This window comes from Chlorocebus sabaeus, chromosome 24, assembly GCF_047675955.1.
Source record: "Chlorocebus sabaeus isolate Y175 chromosome 24, mChlSab1.0.hap1, whole genome shotgun sequence".
Lineage (NCBI taxonomy): Eukaryota > Metazoa > Chordata > Mammalia > Primates > Cercopithecidae > Chlorocebus > Chlorocebus sabaeus.
This window is the reverse complement of record NC_132927.1, coordinates 69,815,469-69,834,927: the sequence shown is the minus strand read 5'-3', so window position 1 is coordinate 69,834,927 and position 19,459 is coordinate 69,815,469. Positions and strand designations below refer to the sequence as shown.

Sequence of the window (19,459 nt, the reverse complement as noted above, 5' to 3'; positions counted from 1 at the left end):
TGTAAATATTCATACCCCTTGAACCAAGGTACCTGACATCTGGTAATCTACCTAAGAAAATAAAAAATATAGGTACAGTACTACGTACAAAAATATTTCTCAAAGAGTTACTTATAAAAGTGAAAAACTGGAAACAGTCTAAATATGTAATGATAAAGAAAAGTAAGTTATAGCTAGATGAATATTACATATCCACTAAAAATGATAAATATGGAAACTATGCAATGACATGGAGAAAAGCTAATAGTGTAATGTTATTTCAAAAAGAATTGTGGATACACTGTGATTATGGTTATAGAAATAAAACACACAGTTGAATAAAATTAGAACACAAGCAACACTGATGACGATGATAACAGTATGGCTGAGTGTTTTTATTTCTTTTCAAACTTCCCATAATGTTCGATTTGACAAACATTTATTGCATTTCTACTATGTGTCAGCCACTGGGATAAGAGAAACAGAAAAGACTTGGCCTCTATCTTTTAAAACTTAAATTCTAATTTTTTTTTTTTTTTTTTTTTTTTGAGACGGAGTCTTGCTCTGTCCCCAGGCTGGAATGCAGTGGTACCATATCAGCTCACTGCAACCTCCGCCTCCCGCGTTCAAGTGATTCTCCTGCCTCAGCCTCTTGAGTGGCACAGGCGGGCACCACCACGCCTGGCTAATTTTTGTACTTTTAGTAGAGACAGGGTTTCACCATGTTGGTCAGGCTGGTCTTGAAATCCTGACCTCATGATCCGCCCGCCTCGGTCTCCCAAAGTGCTGGGATTACAGGCGTGAGCCACTGAGCCCGGCCATACTGGTTCTTTAATTAAAAAAAAAAAAAAAAAAAAAAAATCTTGTCTAGAGCCGGGCACAGTGGCTCAAACCTGTAATCCCAGCACTTTGGGAGGCCGAGGCGGGTGGATCATCTGAGGTCAGGAGTTCAAGACCAGCCTGGTCAACATGGTGAAACCCCGTCTCTACTAAAAATATGAAAAACTAGCCGGGCGTGGGGGCGAGCAACTGTAATCCCAGTTACTCAGAAGGCTGAGGCAGGAGAATCGCTCGAACCGGGGAGGCGGAGGTTGCAGTAAACCGAGATCACGCCACTGCACTCCAGCCTGGGCGACAGAGACAGACTCTGTCTCAAAACAAAACAAAACAAAAACAAACAAGCAAACAAAACATCTTGCCTCGATGAGTATCAGACAAAAAAGTGAGCAAGTGTAGAAGTTATTTCAATTGCCTTTTTTTTTTTTTTTTTTTTTTTTTTTTGGTCATGTGATAGAAGAAGAAAAACCCAGTAGCCTGCAGGACCTGTCCCTGCTGTCCCTGTCTGACTCCACAGGGTCGTGGTTTATCCCAGTATGGAATTACCTGGAGTTGTCCCACACCTGTTTCCTGTGCAGGTCATTCGGGCTTGTCGCCTTCCCCGCCTCCTAACTGGTTAATGCTGCTGTCAGTCAAGTCAGGCCTATTCACATGCTTCACTCTGATTGGCCCCTTCACTTAGTTCCCCTAACGCCCTCTCCCCAAGGCTATTAGTGAGCTCACCAAACCTTACCACAATGACATGCTTATGTTTTTCTAGTCCCTTCATAGGTAACTTAAGGGCAGAGACTATATTTTATTCCCTCCTGCCTCCCAAGTGCCCAGCATAGTGCCTGGCACATAACTGGCATCCGTAAAAATATTCATTGAATTCATGAATTAAAATAGCATCATTACAACACTGTGGGAAGGTGAGCAGCTGGGCTAAGGGAATTTGAGGTTGCATTAAATATGCACATCTCAGTGTGCGGAGGTTAGCTGAAAGCAAGGTGGAGTTGTCAGAGGTAGCTACTAAGAAACTGCATGTTACCTGATCACGGCCTCCACGGCGCAGACCAGCTCCTCAGCACCGCATTCCCGCGTGTTGATGGGCGGAGGGGAGGTCTGATAGAGGTGAGTCTCCGCAGCGGCCCCCACTTCATTACTGTGATGATTCGAGTGGCACCTCTTGCAGTACCGAACAGGCCTGTTTCCGTGACGACCACAGCACCCTGCTGAGAAGCAGGTGACAACTGCTCTTCTAACGTGGGAACTGCAGTTCTAGAAGCCAAGAAAGTGAAATCAATTAAAATTGACCACCGAGGTAAACTTGGCTAAGAATCAGGGGCCACTCGAAGTGACAACACATTCAAGGGCCACTGGTTTCCAAAGCGCAGATTATTCTCCCACCAGCTAGATTTCAGTCGTCGTTAAAAAATAAAGGGAGGAGTGTTTTCTATTCCTGTGAGTGGTAGAAATGCTCTAAATGTCAGTGGCACTGTGTTGGGAAGCCCTGTGTAAAGTGACCTCGGCCATGGCGGGAGGGAGGAGGAGGACACTTTCTGGATTATTTCAAGTTAACATTCCAAGAGTTTTCAGGATAAACATAAAGAAAAAAACAGAACCACAGATCAAGAGAGTGCAACATCACAGCACATCAGGGAAGAAAAGAAATGATGTTAACTCCCAGAATAAACTCTTTCAAAATTATTTTATGCACCTCAAAGAGTAGCTTTCCACTGCAGCTCCTCTGTCCTTGTCGCATTCAAGGACAGGTAGATGCTGCATTCAAAGACAGGGACTGTGCTGTGCCAAGGTGATGGCCTCAAACCAGGCTTTCCCATGTCCACCGGCACTCTGTGAAGACCACAGGGACGTACACAGCCAGAACCCTTCATAGAGTCAGCGTTGACATCAACCGCAGGAAGGGCACCACAAATGAAGTAATGGGAATGAGAAAAGTGGTGGAGGGTAAGCTATTTCCAAGTTCAGGGGTGCTATGTTCAAGCTGCCCTGGCGGGAGGCAGAGGAGTGAGGCAGCACCCCCATGAAGCTATTGGAGACGTGCAAAGCCTATGAGAGATGCGACCACCACATAGTCGATGTCTCTTTCAATAGTGCTTGTGAAGATGTGAACACCCCCAAGGGGGCGTTAGACTCTAAGCCTTTATGAACTCGGAGTTTGTGAGAGGAGGGAGATAAAAGAATGAATTAATCTGTCCTTCACCTAGAATTTAAAGGGAAAATATTGAGCTCAGGACGGTCTTTCTAGCCAGCATAGGATTCTCAAGGTAAGAAGAAGTTTCAAGGCAAACATCAAATCCAGGGACCTATCAGGAAAATGTGGTCTCAGTAGGAAAAAAAAATGATGACAAGGGCTTGAATATAAAACCCTTTAAGAACTCAGAATTTAATATGGTACACCATAGACTCTTTTAGATAGACAAAAAAAAAAAAAAGCTGGTTGCGGAGGATGGCTTCTAACGATCTTAAGGGCATACCTCAGCTATCTCCATCATGCCCTGTCCAAATCTCTAATCCACAGAGTCTACGAACATAATTAAATGTTGCTGTTTTATGCTGCTAAATTTTGAGCAATTTCTTATGGAGTATCTGGAAACACTGCATATGATAATATCTGGAATACCGACTAAAAGTCAACCTGCTTTATTACCACAAGCCATCTATTCTAAACAATGTCAGCAATAAAATACATTTCCCCAAAAATAATCTTGAGTTGATTGAAGTTCTAAATAACTGCTAGGATTCCTACTAAGTTTTGATAATATATTTGAAAGGCCTCAACCCATGTGGATTCAGCTCGTTCATTTCCAAAGTAAACTAGAGAGGCTTCCCTTAGATGGAGATTCAGCTGGGCATGTTTTCAAATGTTCACTCCAACCACTTTGTTTCACTGTTTTGAATTTTAAACACATAGAAATAACTCCAAGTGGTCTCACAAAATCACAGAATTGAAATAATTAAGGTCTGTCTCTTCATCTTTCCAATCACGATGCTATCATTGCTTATTTCAAATATACCATTCAGGGAATATGCAGTACCAAAGAGGCAGAATACAAACTACCCAGGAGAAACTCAAACAATTCTGAACCGTTATGAACTTAATGGAAGTTCTCCAAATTAACGTCTAAGTAAAACACAATGTTTATTAAAGGATAAGCAATAAAAATGTGCTAATTTGAAGCTTGTTACTAAAAATAACTTTGTCATATAAAAAGGGAAGTGTTAAAAAATGATCTACCCTGGGTGTCAAATATATTAGGTATGTCCCCAGAGCCAAAACATGCTGATTTAGAAAATAGAACTGTTTGGAATCCTAGTCCCTCAAGCTTATAAAAGATTCTCAAAGTAAGAATGGCCTCAGGATAAAGATCAAAGGAAAAATATGGTCTATGACTCTAAGATCCTTCGTTAAGGCTTCAGAAAGTTATAAGGTGGTGCTGAATTGAGCCTCTCAGCTATAACAGGGCTTCTAAAAATTTTAAGGGCACACTGAAATGCTCAAAATATAGGAAGGACTGCCTCAAAAATAATTAAAGATGTGGCTTTCGGGGGCACAGGACCCCACTGAGATTCACTGAAAATCCACAAAGTTTTTAAGAAAGTCATACTAGCAAAAGCACCACCAGCTAAAACTAAACAGATGCAGTTCTAAATGAAAAGAGGTCTATGGGACCCTAACTCCTACATGCAGGAAGCAGATTGAGAAAGTTACTCAGCTGCAACATGGACCATTACTTATTGAAAAGAAAAGATGCCTCAGAGAGTGGAGCCAAGAGCTCAGGAGGACAATAACAGATTAGGGAACTACTTCTAGGAAACAAAACCAGATTGTAATCAAGACAAGTATGCTATTCCTGGAGACAGAGGAACTGTTGATGTATTTGTGGCTGGAGCTGCTATAGACCAATGACTGCTATCTGCTTTCCCTTCCTCTTTCTGAACAGAAGCCTATTGCTATGATCCTGTCCCTGTCTCAACATTGTGCCTTGGGTGCAGAGAGGGAAGATAACTTTCCTTCTTAGTTCACAGGACTCTGAATCAAGAGAATCAGTTACCAAGAAGTTTAATCAGTGACATATCACATGTAGATCACAAGATACTAGACTTTAAGTCTGAAGCCATAAATGAATAAGACTTGTGGAGGTCATATAAAATGGTTAGAAGGTGAATAATTATGTCCAAAGGACAGATTGTGGTAGATTAAATGTGATCACAAAATTCTTGCCACTCCTTCAATAACCACAACGATCCTATTTCTCCACTCTTTGAATCTGGGCTGCCTTGGAACTTGCTTTGACCTGTTGAATGCTACAGAAATGATGCTGTGTGACTTCTGAGAGGCCTTGAGTGAGTAAGACTCTCACTCTCTCAGAAGACTGCCACCTGTGAACAAGTCCAGCCTAGCCCCTGGACGATGCGACATCATGTGGAAAGAGAGAGGCCCAGACACCCCACCCATCTCACCATTCCAGCCATCCCAGCTGAGCCCCAGATATGGGAGTGAGACCATCTGAGGCCAGCCAATCCCAGCTTAGCCACCAACTGACTGCAAATACATGAGTGAGCCTATAGTAATTTATCAAAAGAACTGCTTAGCTGAGCTGAGCATAGGACAAATTGCCAATCCACAGAACTGTGATTAAATAGCTGGTTGCCATATCAGACACTGTGTTTTCAGATGATTTGCTATGCATCCATAGGTAACAGAGACAGCCCTCCAATATACCTACTCACAACATCCCAAAAAGTTTAAATGACATGTGCAAGGTCCACATAGGTAGGAGGGAACAGAACCAGCCTGAGTCCAAGAATCTCAACCAACTAGTCAAAAGTTCTTTTTTATGACATCATACTGCCTCCTCTCATGCTTTTCAATTATTAAAACAAGAAGAGAAGACGGAGATGGTTTAGAGAAACTATTATTAAAAAAACTAAAGGAAATATTAAAGGAAGAATCTTTAGCTACATATATTGTTCAACTTACACATAAATAAATACTGTCCATATACAGGGTATGGACAGTATTTGGGTATGTTTTTCACACATACAAATTGGACTATTTGCACTCCACTTCAGAACAATCGGGATTTCTAGCATACAAGATATATCCTTAACTAAAGTTAAGTACCGTAAATTGCAGTATAATTCAAACCCTTTTCTAATTAGACTTCTATCCCAGAATTATACATAGGCTTTTATTGCAAATTACTGAACAAAAACATTGTGCATAAGATGGGTGAGCAAAAGCAGAAATGGAAATAGAGACCATTTGGATGTGGCAATCTTGCATGCTAAATTATTTCCTTTCCCCCTCCACAAACACAATGGCATGCACAGACTGGAAACAGTGGTGCAGAAATAAGGCAGAGGTCAATAAATGAATTTACATACAAACACAATAAATCATGCCCCAACAACACAAATGGTTTGCTCTTACCTTTTTCTGACATATAGCAGATATTTCAGCTGTAAGGGGAAGGCACACAAAGTATCAACAAAGAAAAAGAACCCCTCTAATTTTTATTTAATTAACTTGTTTATTTTTTGAGACAGGGTCTCACTCTGTCACTCAGGCTGGAGTACAATGGCCCCATAATAGTCCACCACAGCCTCTTGAACTCTTTGGCTCAAGTGATCCTCCTGACTCAGCCTTCTAAGCAGCTAGGACAACAGGGGTGGCCCTCCATGCCTAGCTGATTTTTTTTTTTTTTTTTTTTTTTTAGACATGGGGTCTTACTATGCTTCTCAGGCTGTTCTTGAACTCCTGGCCACAAGCGACCCTCCTGCCTTGACCTCCTTCCCAAAAGGCTAGGATTACAGGTGTGAGCCACCATGCCGGGTCTAGAGCCCATTTTAAATCAGGGCGGCCATGGAGGGGGAATTTTTTAAATCTTAGTAACACGACCTCTGGACTTGGCCCAAACAGCTTTTCGCTTGTCTCATAAATTATCATCTACTTTTATTAGCTTCTAGTTTCCTCAGAAAGCATGAAATAGATCTCTTTTCATCTAGGGGTGTGTGTTTAGTGAGGTTAAGAACACCTGCATGCTGCTACTCTTACAAGTAATTTAATCTTTTCAGACATGACTTGGAAATCAAATCTCGTTAAAGCCAAACAATTTTAATCTTATTTCCCCATTTTACAGAGGACAAAACTGAGAACCACTGTGGTTAAATTCTTCAAGGTCACACAAGCTATCAATGCTAGGGGCAGACCTTGAGTTAAAGTCTCCACATTCCCCATTTACTGTTCTTTCCATTACACTATGACACTGGGTTGATGTGATATATTTACAGCATCACCATGGGATTATTTGCAATATCAAAACGGTAGAAAAAATTACTAACTTGGACTACTTAGATTTAAATTATCAATTTATATCATTCTTAACATGCGCGTGTAAAACCAGCTGTAGGGTTAAGAGAAAGCAATTTTCAATCCCACAGGTAGACCAGTTGGAGCAAGACTGTCAAACTACTGTCTACATATGGGATTGACTTTAATAAATGGATAAGAATTCTTTTTAGTGGGCACATCAATTATTTCCATGAAAACTGATGCTGGAGATCATTTGAAAATAAATCTTCCAAGAATCGGTTAATATGTTCTCTGAAATAGTATGTACTCAAAAAATGAACTAACACCTTATTTATAGTATAGTCCATGTTACAATTTATTTAAAAGATCAAAGGCAAATGTCTCCCAAACGCTGTCTGGTAATCTTAAACTAGTGGATGAAAAAGCAATAAAATTTACAACTCACTTTTAAAAACTGGTTTTGTATAATTAATGGTTATTTGACAGTTTGATATCCCAGAGTTTATCTTGAAGCATCTGAGGTTAGAGTCACATGTCTAGATAAATAATGAAAAGTTATTGCCAATTTTCCTCTAAAGATGAATATCACTGCTCAGCGACATATTTAAAAAGGATTTTATAACTTGTATTTTATAACTTGACTATGGCTTTTACCTCAGAGCAGTGGATGATCACTAATTAAGAAGCCTAATTTAAAGGAAAAAAAGTTACATTTACCCATATAAGCCCAAATCTTTTTACAGGTTTTTTTGGTGGTGGTGGTGGTTTTTTTTTTTTTAAGACAAGGTCTTTCTCTGTCGCCCAGGCTGGAGTGCAATGGCATGATCACAGCTCACTGCAGCCTCAACTTCCTGGGCTCAAATGATCCTCCCACATCAGCCTCTCAAGTAGCTGGGACTAAAGGCACATGCCACCATGCCTCGCTAAATTGTTTTTTCCCTCCCGCCCTCCTAAATTTTTTGTATGTTTGTTTGTATTTTTAGTAGAGACAGTTTCACCATGTTTTCCAGGCCAGTCTCAAACTCCTAGGCTCAAGCCATCAGCCTCCCTCCACTTCCCAAAGTACTGGGATTACAGGCATGAGCCACTGCGCCTGACCTACAGACATTTTTATGTAAATTTTCAAAATGTACCTTTGAAGAATATAGAGGCTGACATTATTGCTCCATTTTACAGAGGGGAGCACTAAATTAATTTCTCCCTTAAGGTTGAGAATCTAATATAAATAATCTAATATGAAAAGTAAGACTACGAAAAGTGTAATTATCAAGCAAAGGCCTTCAATTTAAAAAAAAAAGTTCTTAGAATTTAGTTTGCATAAGGTTTTCCTTTCAAATGAGCCTTTCACATGAATCCTTTTCTTTTCTTTTCTTTTCTTTTCTTTTCCCAAGAATCCAATGGAGTGAGGATATTTTGAGCTACTCACATGTGAATTCATTGTTTATTCAAGGAGTGCAGCTTGATTTTTCACAATGATAAGACTTTCATGGTTCCTTCTTTTTTTTTTTTTTTTGAGACAGAGTCTCACTCTGTCGCCCAGGCTGGAGTGCAGTGGTGCAATCTCAGCTCACTGCAACCTCTGCCTCCCAGGTTCAAGTATTCTCCTGCCTCAGTCTCCTTAGCTGGGATTACAGGCAGGTGCCACCACACCCAGCTAATTTTTCCTATTTTTAGTAGAGATGGGGTTTCACCGTGTTAGCCAGGATGGGAATCCATTTATTTTCTACATCTGAAGTCATATACCATCGAGTTCTTCCTGTGCCCCGATCTCTACTCAAACTTAGTATGCCCACAGCAATTTTCTACCTTTCATCTTTCCTCTGTGTTTGTCAGTACTTTTCCTTGTCATTTTAGCCTTCCTTGTCATTTTAGCCTGGAGGCTCTGACATGGCTGGAAGAGCTGCTTCTCCCATATGTGGAGAAATGCTCTGTCTGGGACCTACCAACTTATAGGGCATAGCTTTGAGAACTCCAACAAACTACAAGAAGCCTTAAAATCTTGTCTTTCCATTGAGATGGGTTAGATATACTTTATCCCCATTTTACTGATGAGGAAACTGAGTCTCAGAGAAATTCAATAATTTCTCCCCGACGACACAGTACTAGTAATAGTAGCAGGGAAAAGGCCAATTATTCATCTCTCTCCCAGGTGGTATTCCTTATTATTTTTCTTCTCCTTAATCAGACCTGGCGCAGCATCTTATTACTGACAACACCTGTTACAGATACAGAAAATCCCTGAAGACATAATTTGGCAGGGCTTTAGTCTTACAGAATCCTAATTCCAATATCTACCCTTAATTCTGGTAGGGATGATACTACTTCCCTCATTATTAAATGTGTGAGTACATTATAAGCAAGGCATTGATATTATGCCTCATATCAATGAATATTCATAGAATACAATACTTTGGTGACTGTCTTTGTACTATAAAATAGTACAAAAGGAGATAAAGCAACTATGTCATTAGTCATGATTACTCATTATTCATCCTTTCCTAAGTAAACCGTACCTTGCGGCAGAAGAACATCAATCAGCCACTCACTGTGGTCCCTATTGAAAAAAACAAAATTCATTTTTGAGCTTCATTGAAATATTCTCCTTCCACATGAATGTTTATAAGCTGCACACTATTGCTGAAAGGCTCTTAATAGAAAGGAAGTATAATTAAGAGCACCATCATAATAAACTCTTAAAATGTCTAATGCATTCCAGCTAAATTATAAATTATAGGCACTTCATCATATTCAGTTATCTTTAAATGATACTTTCCAGATGCTAATTAAGCCAACCAAAATACTGCATGATCTGTACAAAGCTGAGTGTGATTCTGTGAAACAAACAAGCAAGAAGAATCCATATAATTTATATGTCATGTTTGGAAACCACAGTTTTCTTTTACATCTGTTTTTCTCTGTGGCCTTTTTAACAGGGTTACTCCAAAATTGCAGCTGATTTATTAAGTGGAATTGCCTTCTTCTCATGTCACACGGAGAGAAATATTGCAACTTTTCAAAGCTGTAATGTTCCCAGTGAAAGTTTGCTATATGTTAAATATCAGAATAATTAACCTTTAAAAATCAGAGAGGCTAGTGAGAAACTTTAGTAATGTAACTAATTTAAGTCCAAATGATTTTTATCTTCTCATTATTGCTCTATTTCTTTTTCTTTAAGAACTCTTATACCTACCCTGCAATCCTCTCGCTGCATTCTTCACAGAGATACAACGGGGGTGGTTTATCACCCAATGCTACTGACAGGGAAGGGTCTATACACATCTGAAACACATAAAAAGACAGAATGAACTCTCCTGTTCCTGGGTATCACATTCCCTAGATTCTTAGCACAAATGCTTCAATAATGACAGATTTTCCAAAAGCAAGGTGGAATAAATATTTTTAGTAAAACCCTTTTTACCAATAAATGTCTCTCCCTGCACTAGCTGATGAGTCCACCCTGAGGATTTAAATGTGGCTGCTGTGGTTTTTCATTTCTCCTGTTACTTGCAATTCAAGTAATAAATAGTGTCGAGAAATTCACTCTCATTCCACAAAGAACCAAAATAATCATCTTGTTCAATTGCTGCTCAAATTGGCAGTATATTACTCACTCTAATTCCTTCTGTAAAGTGGTAAACAACAGTAGACTCTCATTAGGAAAAGGAAAATATATTATTAAGATTTCAGAATCATAACTGATACTAAAATGCTAGGGGTAGAGAATTTTGCTTCTTAAGGTATACCTCATTCAAAAAAGGTGGCATTAAATCTAACATTGAGTGGTTCACTTCTCTTACTCTGGAATCTTAGTTCTGTATCAATCATCCAACTTTTCTTTTTCAAGTGTGGTTTTTTATTTCCTACACGTGACCTATAATTTGTTTGCCCTTGCTGGGACTGGTTGATATGGCTGGGTTTCACTAGCCTAAGCACAGAGATGCAAAGTGTTAATTTCACAGTTGATCATCAGAATATTTCAATATCTGGATCTTTTAAGTCAAATGAACAAAAAATCTAGATAACTAACTGCATTTTGTACTTTGCATGAGTTTAAATTTCTATAATTTACCAAAGCCATTTTTGAATTCTGTTCCTACCCTCGAAAAAATAATCAACTCATGAGCTAGCTGATTCAGCAGTTAAGATGCCTAATACACAAATTTTTCTGGAACTACACTCTTTTCTTAGTTGTTCTCACAAATTTGAAGGGGGGAAATCATCCAGGCTTATAACTCAAACAGTCTGTAATTCAAAGGGAAAACTCAGACATTTCAATGATTGAGGAATCTAGTTAGAATTGCTCAATTTGCCATCAACATTTGTATACTATATATTGATGACAAAGGCTCAGAGTGAGAATTTTCCTCATATAAGTTTCATGCTTCTTTAGATGTAATGAGTAACTACTTGGGGGTGTGTTAAATCAGAGATTGGCAAACTTTTTTGGTAAATATTTTAGGCTTTGTGGGCCACAGTCTCTGTCACAACTACTCAATTCTGCTGTTGGAGCGTGAAAGCAGCCATCGACGATATGTAAGAAAATTAACATAGCTGTGTTCTAACAAAACTTTATATACAAAAACTGGCAGCAGGCCAGATTTAGGTCTGAGCCATCGTTTGCCAGAACCTGCCTTAGATAATTATCTGGGCTCCACAGTATTTCATAAAGTGGACTTCAAGTAGAACCAAGTAAAACCAAAAGCAGAGTATGATATAAACTTTAAGTTCCAACATATTTTCATATTTAATTCTATTACAACTCTTGACTTTTGCCTAAAAAGTAATTTTTGCGGCCTATTACAAAGATAATACTTTTCTATTTGGTAAATCATTCTTGCTTAGCATTACAGCTCACTATCACAGAGATATTAGGCTTTTAGTGAGGATTAATCAATTTTCCCCAAATCTTTCCCATGCCCTCCATGTGGAGCTCCTCTTAAGTATTATATAAGTTATTCTACCCTCTTTTTTAGTGAGTCATTGATACCTCCCCCAGGTAAAGATACTTTTTCATTCCACTCAAAAGGAGTAGCTCCTGGGATGCTAAAACTGTAAATAATCATTAGAGATTAGCTAGTCAACCTCTGATTTCCTAAATAACTTACTTAACATGACCCATCAGATCTGTAGTTGGTCTAGTGAGTTTTGTTCTACTCTGAACAGGTTGGTTTACATCCACACTAATGTGTTCATATCTGTGTGTCACATTAATAACGGGGGAGTTTTTTGTTTGTAAATATGACATGTGCCCAATATAGAGGCTTTGGAAAACTGAGAAAGGGAAACAAGAAAATTCAGTTAACACATTAACCCTCCATCACTGCAAAAAAGTTAAAACTTTTTTAAACTTTTAAACATCATACTATAAAATTTCCTAACTTTATGCTTAACATTATTTTGTAAGCATTTGGATGTTGGATACCCTTGATTTGCATGTCATGTGGTGATGATGTAGATTGGGCGTACTCACGTTGTAAAGGAAGAGCAATACTGAGCCAGACCTATTGTAGTGCAAAAATGGCCCCAGCACAGGAAGACTTAACAGGAATGCTATCTTTCTGCAAAGTGTAGAATGAAAATAGAAAAGGAGGGTCTTTGAGGAAATTGGAGTTCAGAAAGTAAGACTGGGGGGATACAAAAATGTCTTGAAACTAGAAAGAGGTGGTGTTGGCAAACATTGTAAATACACTAAATGCCATTGAATTATTCACTTTAAAATAGTTCATTGTATATTATGTGAATTTCGCCTCTATTTTTATAAAATGACAGAAAGTGGATGGTTTGACCTATCCTGGCTGACTCGCTTCAGGGAGAAAAGTGAGACCAACCCAGTGGAATGGACCGGGCTGTTTGCCTAGAAAAGAAGGAGAAAATCTAATTCATAATGCTTTCAGTAAGTAGGAGGCCAGAAAGCATTACTAACCAGGATATCAGAGGACTCCTGAGAATGCAGTCTGACATAAAATCAGGGAAAAACAACTGCAGAAACGAGACAGAAAGGATCCCCCTCCTGTTGATGTCTGGGTGACCCAAAAGAAGGAGCTATAACTTAGGCAGGAGGAAGAAAAGAAGGATAAGAAGAAGGAAACATGAAAGTCTCATCATTGTGAAAAATCGAGCTGAACTCTATGAATAAACTATGAATTCACATGTGAGTAGCTCAAAATATCCTCCAAAGAAGAGCACCTCTGAACCCCAAATGTCTATTGAAGGTCAACAGTGGGGTACATACCATAGAATGGGAGGCGCCTACACTTCCGTTGTGTGGGTTATCATTACCTGCTTCTTTTTTTGGGGTGTGTGTGACAGAGTCTCACTCTGTTGCCCAGGCTGGAGTACAGTGGCATGATCATGGCTCACTGCAACCTCCACCTCCCCGGTTTAAGCAATTCCCCTCTCTCAGCCTCCCAAGTAGCTGGGATTACAGGCACACACCACCACACCCAGCTACTTTTTATTGTACTTTTAGTATAGACAGGATTTCACCATGTTGGCCAGACTGGGCTTGAACTCCTGACCTCAGGCAATCTGCCCGCCCTGGCCTCCGAAAGTGCTAGGATTACAGGCTTGAGCCACCACGCCCAGCCAATTACCTGCTCTTAATATCAATCCATTCAATTTGCCTTCAACAAAAGCAGAGATTAAAAATAATAATACAAGGCCATCCTTTGTTAGTATAATGTATCTGGATGACAATGTTATTATTGGCACTCCTCTGCCAGTTTTGGTTCATGAAACACATTTTTGGTTTCTTTTATTTTTATTGGATCTCATTTCACCTTTCCTACTTTGTTTCTATAAAGTGATGGCGTTAGTTTTCTATTACCATTTGGTTTTCTACAGGCTATCTATAAAACAAAAGAAGCAAACCCGCAAGACACCTGGTTCTCCAAAGTAACTGTGAACTCTGATAACTTCAGGTTACTCCTACCCCTAATAATATAAAAATTATACCTTGCAAATCCAGACACAGGTCCATCCAGCTAAATACTTTGTATCCAATAAATATATCATAAATAATTTTGTTAAAAGGTATGACTATTTGTCTTCACATTCAACTTTCAAGATTCAGGATTATAATAGGACAGAACCAAATTTGGTGTGGTAGAAGGACAATAAGGTTAGGAGACCAGGTACCTGGTCCTGTCTCCAGTTCTGATGCTAACTGGCAACCTTAGGAAAATGACTTGACTCTGTAAACCACTGTTTCCCTACTTTTAATGTAACTTTCCATGTCTATGCTGTCCAGACACCTTTCAGTCATTTCAGTTAAGTCATATCTGTAATATAAGCTAAAACTGAATGATTTTATCTTTTTGTCCTACTACTCCTGAATTTGCATAAGCATTCATGATTTGTAGCATACACATGAAAACAGAGAGAAAATACATTTCCCTGAGTTCATTAGCTGAAATAGAAACCAGTTAAGGACATGTAAGCATTTTACTAGGATCCTTCTGATAGATAATTAGCTCAGTGCTACATAGCACTTGGCTACGAACGCATAGCCAAAACTGCAGACAACGCCATTCATTGCTCTCTCTTGACCAGTCTGCCAAAGTACAATCAGATTGAATATGGAGGTACTTGGAATTACTACACAGCACACGCCTCGGCTTTACAGAGAAGGATGCAATCTAGTCCACTTCATTCAGCAATTTGACTACTGACAATACAGTATGGCACCAGGTCTAATAAAACAGTACCTTCACAGCTGGTTTGTTAATTGCATTGTGGCATTCAATGTGCTGGCAGTGGATGGGATTCCAAGCTGTAAAGTAAAGCACAACTGATGAATACTTCTCAGTGAAATTATTCATGCCCTAGTAAAAACAGATACTTTACTATTTTCTTTTTTCTAAATAGAACCATCATCAGAAAGCTTCCTAGCAGAATCACCTTTTTAATCTATAAAAAATTTAAAAGACAAGCAAAGATACACAATTCTGTCCATTTTCCTAGGATAAGAGATAAGCCAATATAAGATGGCATGTACAGTACCACAATGGTATTCCATTAATAAGTTTTCAAAGGTTTTTACAATCATAGTTTCACTTGATCCTCCAACAACTCTGTAGGGTAAGTACAGCAGATTATTAATCTCATTTCATATAAGAATAAATTAAAGTTAGCAAGGTTAAGTAGTTTGATATCGTCACAGAGTTAGTGAATGATAAGCTAGGACTAGAACCTATATCTCTTGGTGCTTGACATTCTGCTCTTTCCATGAGAGTATATTATGCTAAACATCCTAGATTGTTGGCACCAGGAAGCATTTTAAATTGATGACAACTGACATGAATAGTAAGGCATCCTCTATCATTCCATTTTCTATGCCATTCCCATCAAACATGGAGACTGGAAAGATGAGTTTCTTGCCCAAATGAAATGCATCTCTCTCTTACACGTGGCCCACCTACTAAACCTCTGCTAGTCTGCTAATACCCAATTAAACTTCTGCTAGTCTGCTAATACCCAGCTCCTAAGCTCAGTATACATACAGAATGAGGAAAAGAACCAAGTTACCTGTAATAAGTCAGATTGAGAATCACAACCAGTAGTTATCATCTGGATGATTCTGTAGCCCAGAACACTTAGCTAACAATATTCCATCATTAAAAACATGTAAGGGGTTTATATGCTTGAAAGTAGGACATTTTTCTAAAGTGCCATATTTTAAACTCATAGGACTATGTTGGCCTAATCTTAATATGTAGGAATTTGCAGATGAGAAGATATTCTTACTTAGTTACATATTCAATTATAATTCAAAAATATATATTATTAATGATCCAAGCTAATTTATGTTCCAAACATTTTAGAAAATTTTCTACCTAGGAGTATCCTAGCTTCAAACTTTCTATAACATTGTTAGATCATGTATAAGATTATGTGTCTAGATGAGGATTCAGGGAAATATAGTTACCAGAACCAATGACATTTTAAAATATACAACAGGTCTATTTATTTGAAAAGAAGACAAGAAATACAGACCAGAGACCACTACTATAATAAGATAGTATCATTTTGATCATATTTTTAGAGAGTGACAAAGAAGAAATTAATGAGTACATGAACAGATTGATGAAGAAATAATTTGGGTATAGGCACTTCATAACTATGAGATTAGTTTCCCATATATGGTAAAGTCAAGTTGAATATAAAGAGTTGCAGCAAGTTTTCTTGTACACTTAGAGAAACATAGAAGAAAAGGCTGCCTTTAACCAGTACATGAATTGCAAAAACATGGAACATGTGCTGCATTCTTCTGATCCCAAACTCATGACAGACATCACTAATCCATTACAGCATTCCTTCCTGCTGAGTCCAGAACTGGCCTTGGGATCCTTCTTATCACTGTGCTCCAACAAGTCACCACCAATCAAAACAAAATTGGCACACAAGATAAAATCTGTTAACCATCTCCAAATCAGTGTATTATGAGAATGTTTGCAGATTGCTTTACAGAGGTTCATGACACTTATGGGCAGAATTAATACTCAAAACATATAACAACTGCTATGGCACAGGCAAAACAAATTGAAGTGTGCACCAGCCACAGTACTTAGGGCCCTAGAGACTTCTATTCTGCCAGAAATAAATGCTTTTTTGTGGATAATGGAGATATCCAGGAGGAGATCTGCTTTAATTTTGCATTCCATTTCTACTGAGTGTTGCTGTGTTAAGAACAGGTTGTAGGATAATCAATTTAAGTTCATAAAAGCCACATTAGATTTAAGCTTACTAGAACAGTGATCTTAAGTTTTGCTATGTATCAAAAATCAGCTGTCAAGATTTTAAAAATATAATGTCTGGAACCCATGTTAGATATTCTGAATCAACATGTTTGAGGATAGAACACAGGTATTTCTAATTGGGAAAAGCACTACAATTGATTTTGATATAAGGACAATCAGCATACCTTATCTTATGGGAAATATAGTCATAACAGATCACCATTCAAAAACAATAACAAAAAACATAGCATAAAAACACAGCAGACAAGAATTATCCTTTCAACTATGATACAAAAATTAGCATTAGATCTGCCTTCCCATCATAAACAACTAGAAAACTAAAAAATATATATTTGAAACACTATTTTCAGAAACTGGACTCCAAGTAGTGCAGGACAGTGATCCTTGAGAGAAGAGAATGCAGTGAGCCCCACAATCACCCTGGCTTTCTTCCTGATAGTAATTTCCAGACCTTGGCCCTAGAGGGAAAGATAAGCAGAGTAATAAGGTCTTTTTTAGTTAAGGGGACAAAAACTGGAGTTTAGAGAGGCCAGGTGGCTGAAATTTGCTGAATAGAGTAGGAAGGAAGAGGGAACTATGCAAAGAAAGAGATCCAGAAATCTAAATAGGAGTCCTTTTGAGTCTTTGGCTTTACACTAAGTAAAATGTATGTAAGGTAAAACTCTATGAGGCTGGATAGAGAAAAACTGTGAGGGTTCTGTGAGCTAAACAATTCCTAGAGCTTGTACAGGGCTGGAAGATATTCAAGGTCCAACCAGTCAGAGTAAAGGGAAATCACTAAATACTTGGAGCAATCATAGAAACTTTAGGAGGGTCGTATCTTCATAATAGGGCTAAACTAATATTAGAGAAAAAGTTATTCTGGGCTCACTCTAACAAAACCTAAGAATAACCCTTGAAACGGTCAGACTAATCCACAAGTAACTTGATTGCCAAAACAAACTTCAACAAACTATAATGGAAGACAACAAAATTCAGACACTCAATAATGCAACAATCATGAAATCCAGCATCCAGTCAAAATTATTTGATACTTGAAAAGGAGGCAAAATGTCACTCATAACCAGGGGAAAAACAGATCAGCAAAAACAAACCTGGAAATTGCGGAGATGAAGTATTTGGCAAAGAAGAACTTTAAAATAGTTATCATAAACATAGGCAAAGGAAAGCATGAAGATAGGCATAATGAGGATAGAGATGGGAGATATAATTTTAAAATTAAATGTGACTTTAAAAATCAGAAATACAACTTGAAAAACTCACCAAATTGGCTTAATAGAAGAATAGACAATGCAGAAGAAAAGATCAGTGAATTAGGAGACATAGCAAAACTATCCAAACTGAAATACTGGAATTAAAATAGAGATTCAGTGAACTGTGGGAAAATTTCAGGCAGTTTTACCTTACACACATTTTACTTAGTATAAAGCCAAATTTTTATGATTGCTTCAAGTATGTGCTCCAAGTCCATGAGATTTAAAGCACAAAAGAAATAAAAGTGGGAAATATTTGAAGAGACAATGGCTAAAAATTTTCAAGTCTGATGAAAACAACCCACAAATTCAAAAAGCTCAATGAATCCTAGGCAAGACAAAAGCAAAGAAAATCACACCAAAGTTCATTATAAACAAATTGACGGAAACCAATAAGGAGAAAATCTTAAAAGCAGCCAGGAGGGAAAAAAAGACACATTACTTACAGGGGAACAAAGATAAGAATGATCGCTGATTTCTCGTTAGGAAAATGCAAGCCAGAAGACAATGGAATGACATCTTTAATAAGCTGAAAGAAAAAAACTGTCAACCTAGACTTCTATACCCAGTGAAAACATCCTTCAAAAATGAGTATGAAATAAAGACTATTTGAAGACAAACACAAAATAAGAGAATTCATTTCCAGGTGAGCTCCACTGCAAGAAATGTTAAAGGAAGTTTTTCGGGCTAAAGGAAAATGATACCAGATTGTAGCTCAAATTTACACAAAGGCATAAAGAGTGTTGGACATGGTAAGTATGCTGAATAACTACAGAAGGCTTTTTTACTCATATTAATATGTTGTTAAAAGATGGTTGATTATTTAAAACAAAAAACAATAATAATGAATAGAGGCTAATAATATATATAGAAGTAAGATGTTCAGTAACAATAACAAAAAGGATGGGGGTAAAATTAAAATACAAAAAGGTCTTACATTACATGTAAACTGGTATAATTTGAGGTAGATTGTGAAGTTAAAAGTGCATATTATAAACCCAAGAGCAATTTTTTAAAGGTGGTATATCTAACAATACAATACAGAAATAAAATGTAACACTAAAAATAATTCCAAAAAGGCAAGATGTCAAAAAGAAAAAAAAAAGGAACAGATGGGACAAATATAAAACAATTGTAACATGATAGGCTTCAGTCATACAAGTGTATCATGATAGACTTCAATTCATACCAGAAATTACATTAAATGCCAATGGTCTAAACAATAATTTTATTAATGTAAGTGGTCTAAAAGGCAAAGATTGTCAAATAGGACTTAAGTTTTTTAAAACCCGTGACCCAATTATATGCTG

At 37.9% G+C, this 19,459-nt stretch overlaps 1 protein-coding gene across 13 annotated transcripts in view; it reads right to left on the bottom strand.

Moving 5' to 3' along the window:
- Positions 1-19,459, bottom strand: part of UNC79 (unc-79 homolog, NALCN channel complex subunit) — a 279,067-nt gene that overhangs the window by 167,606 nt on the left and 92,002 nt on the right. For all 13 annotated transcript variants that reach the window (XM_007987657.3, XM_037984430.2, XM_007987658.3 and 10 more), the window contains 5 exons: positions 14,845-14,909; positions 10,329-10,417; positions 9,652-9,692; positions 6,257-6,285; positions 1,847-2,076 (listed from right to left, as the gene is read on the bottom strand). In XM_007987657.3, the coding sequence (XP_007985848.2) occupies positions 1,847-2,076; positions 6,257-6,285; positions 9,652-9,692; positions 10,329-10,417; positions 14,845-14,909 (454 nt within the window). The remainder of the gene's footprint in view (positions 1-1,846; positions 2,077-6,256; positions 6,286-9,651; positions 9,693-10,328; positions 10,418-14,844; positions 14,910-19,459) is intronic.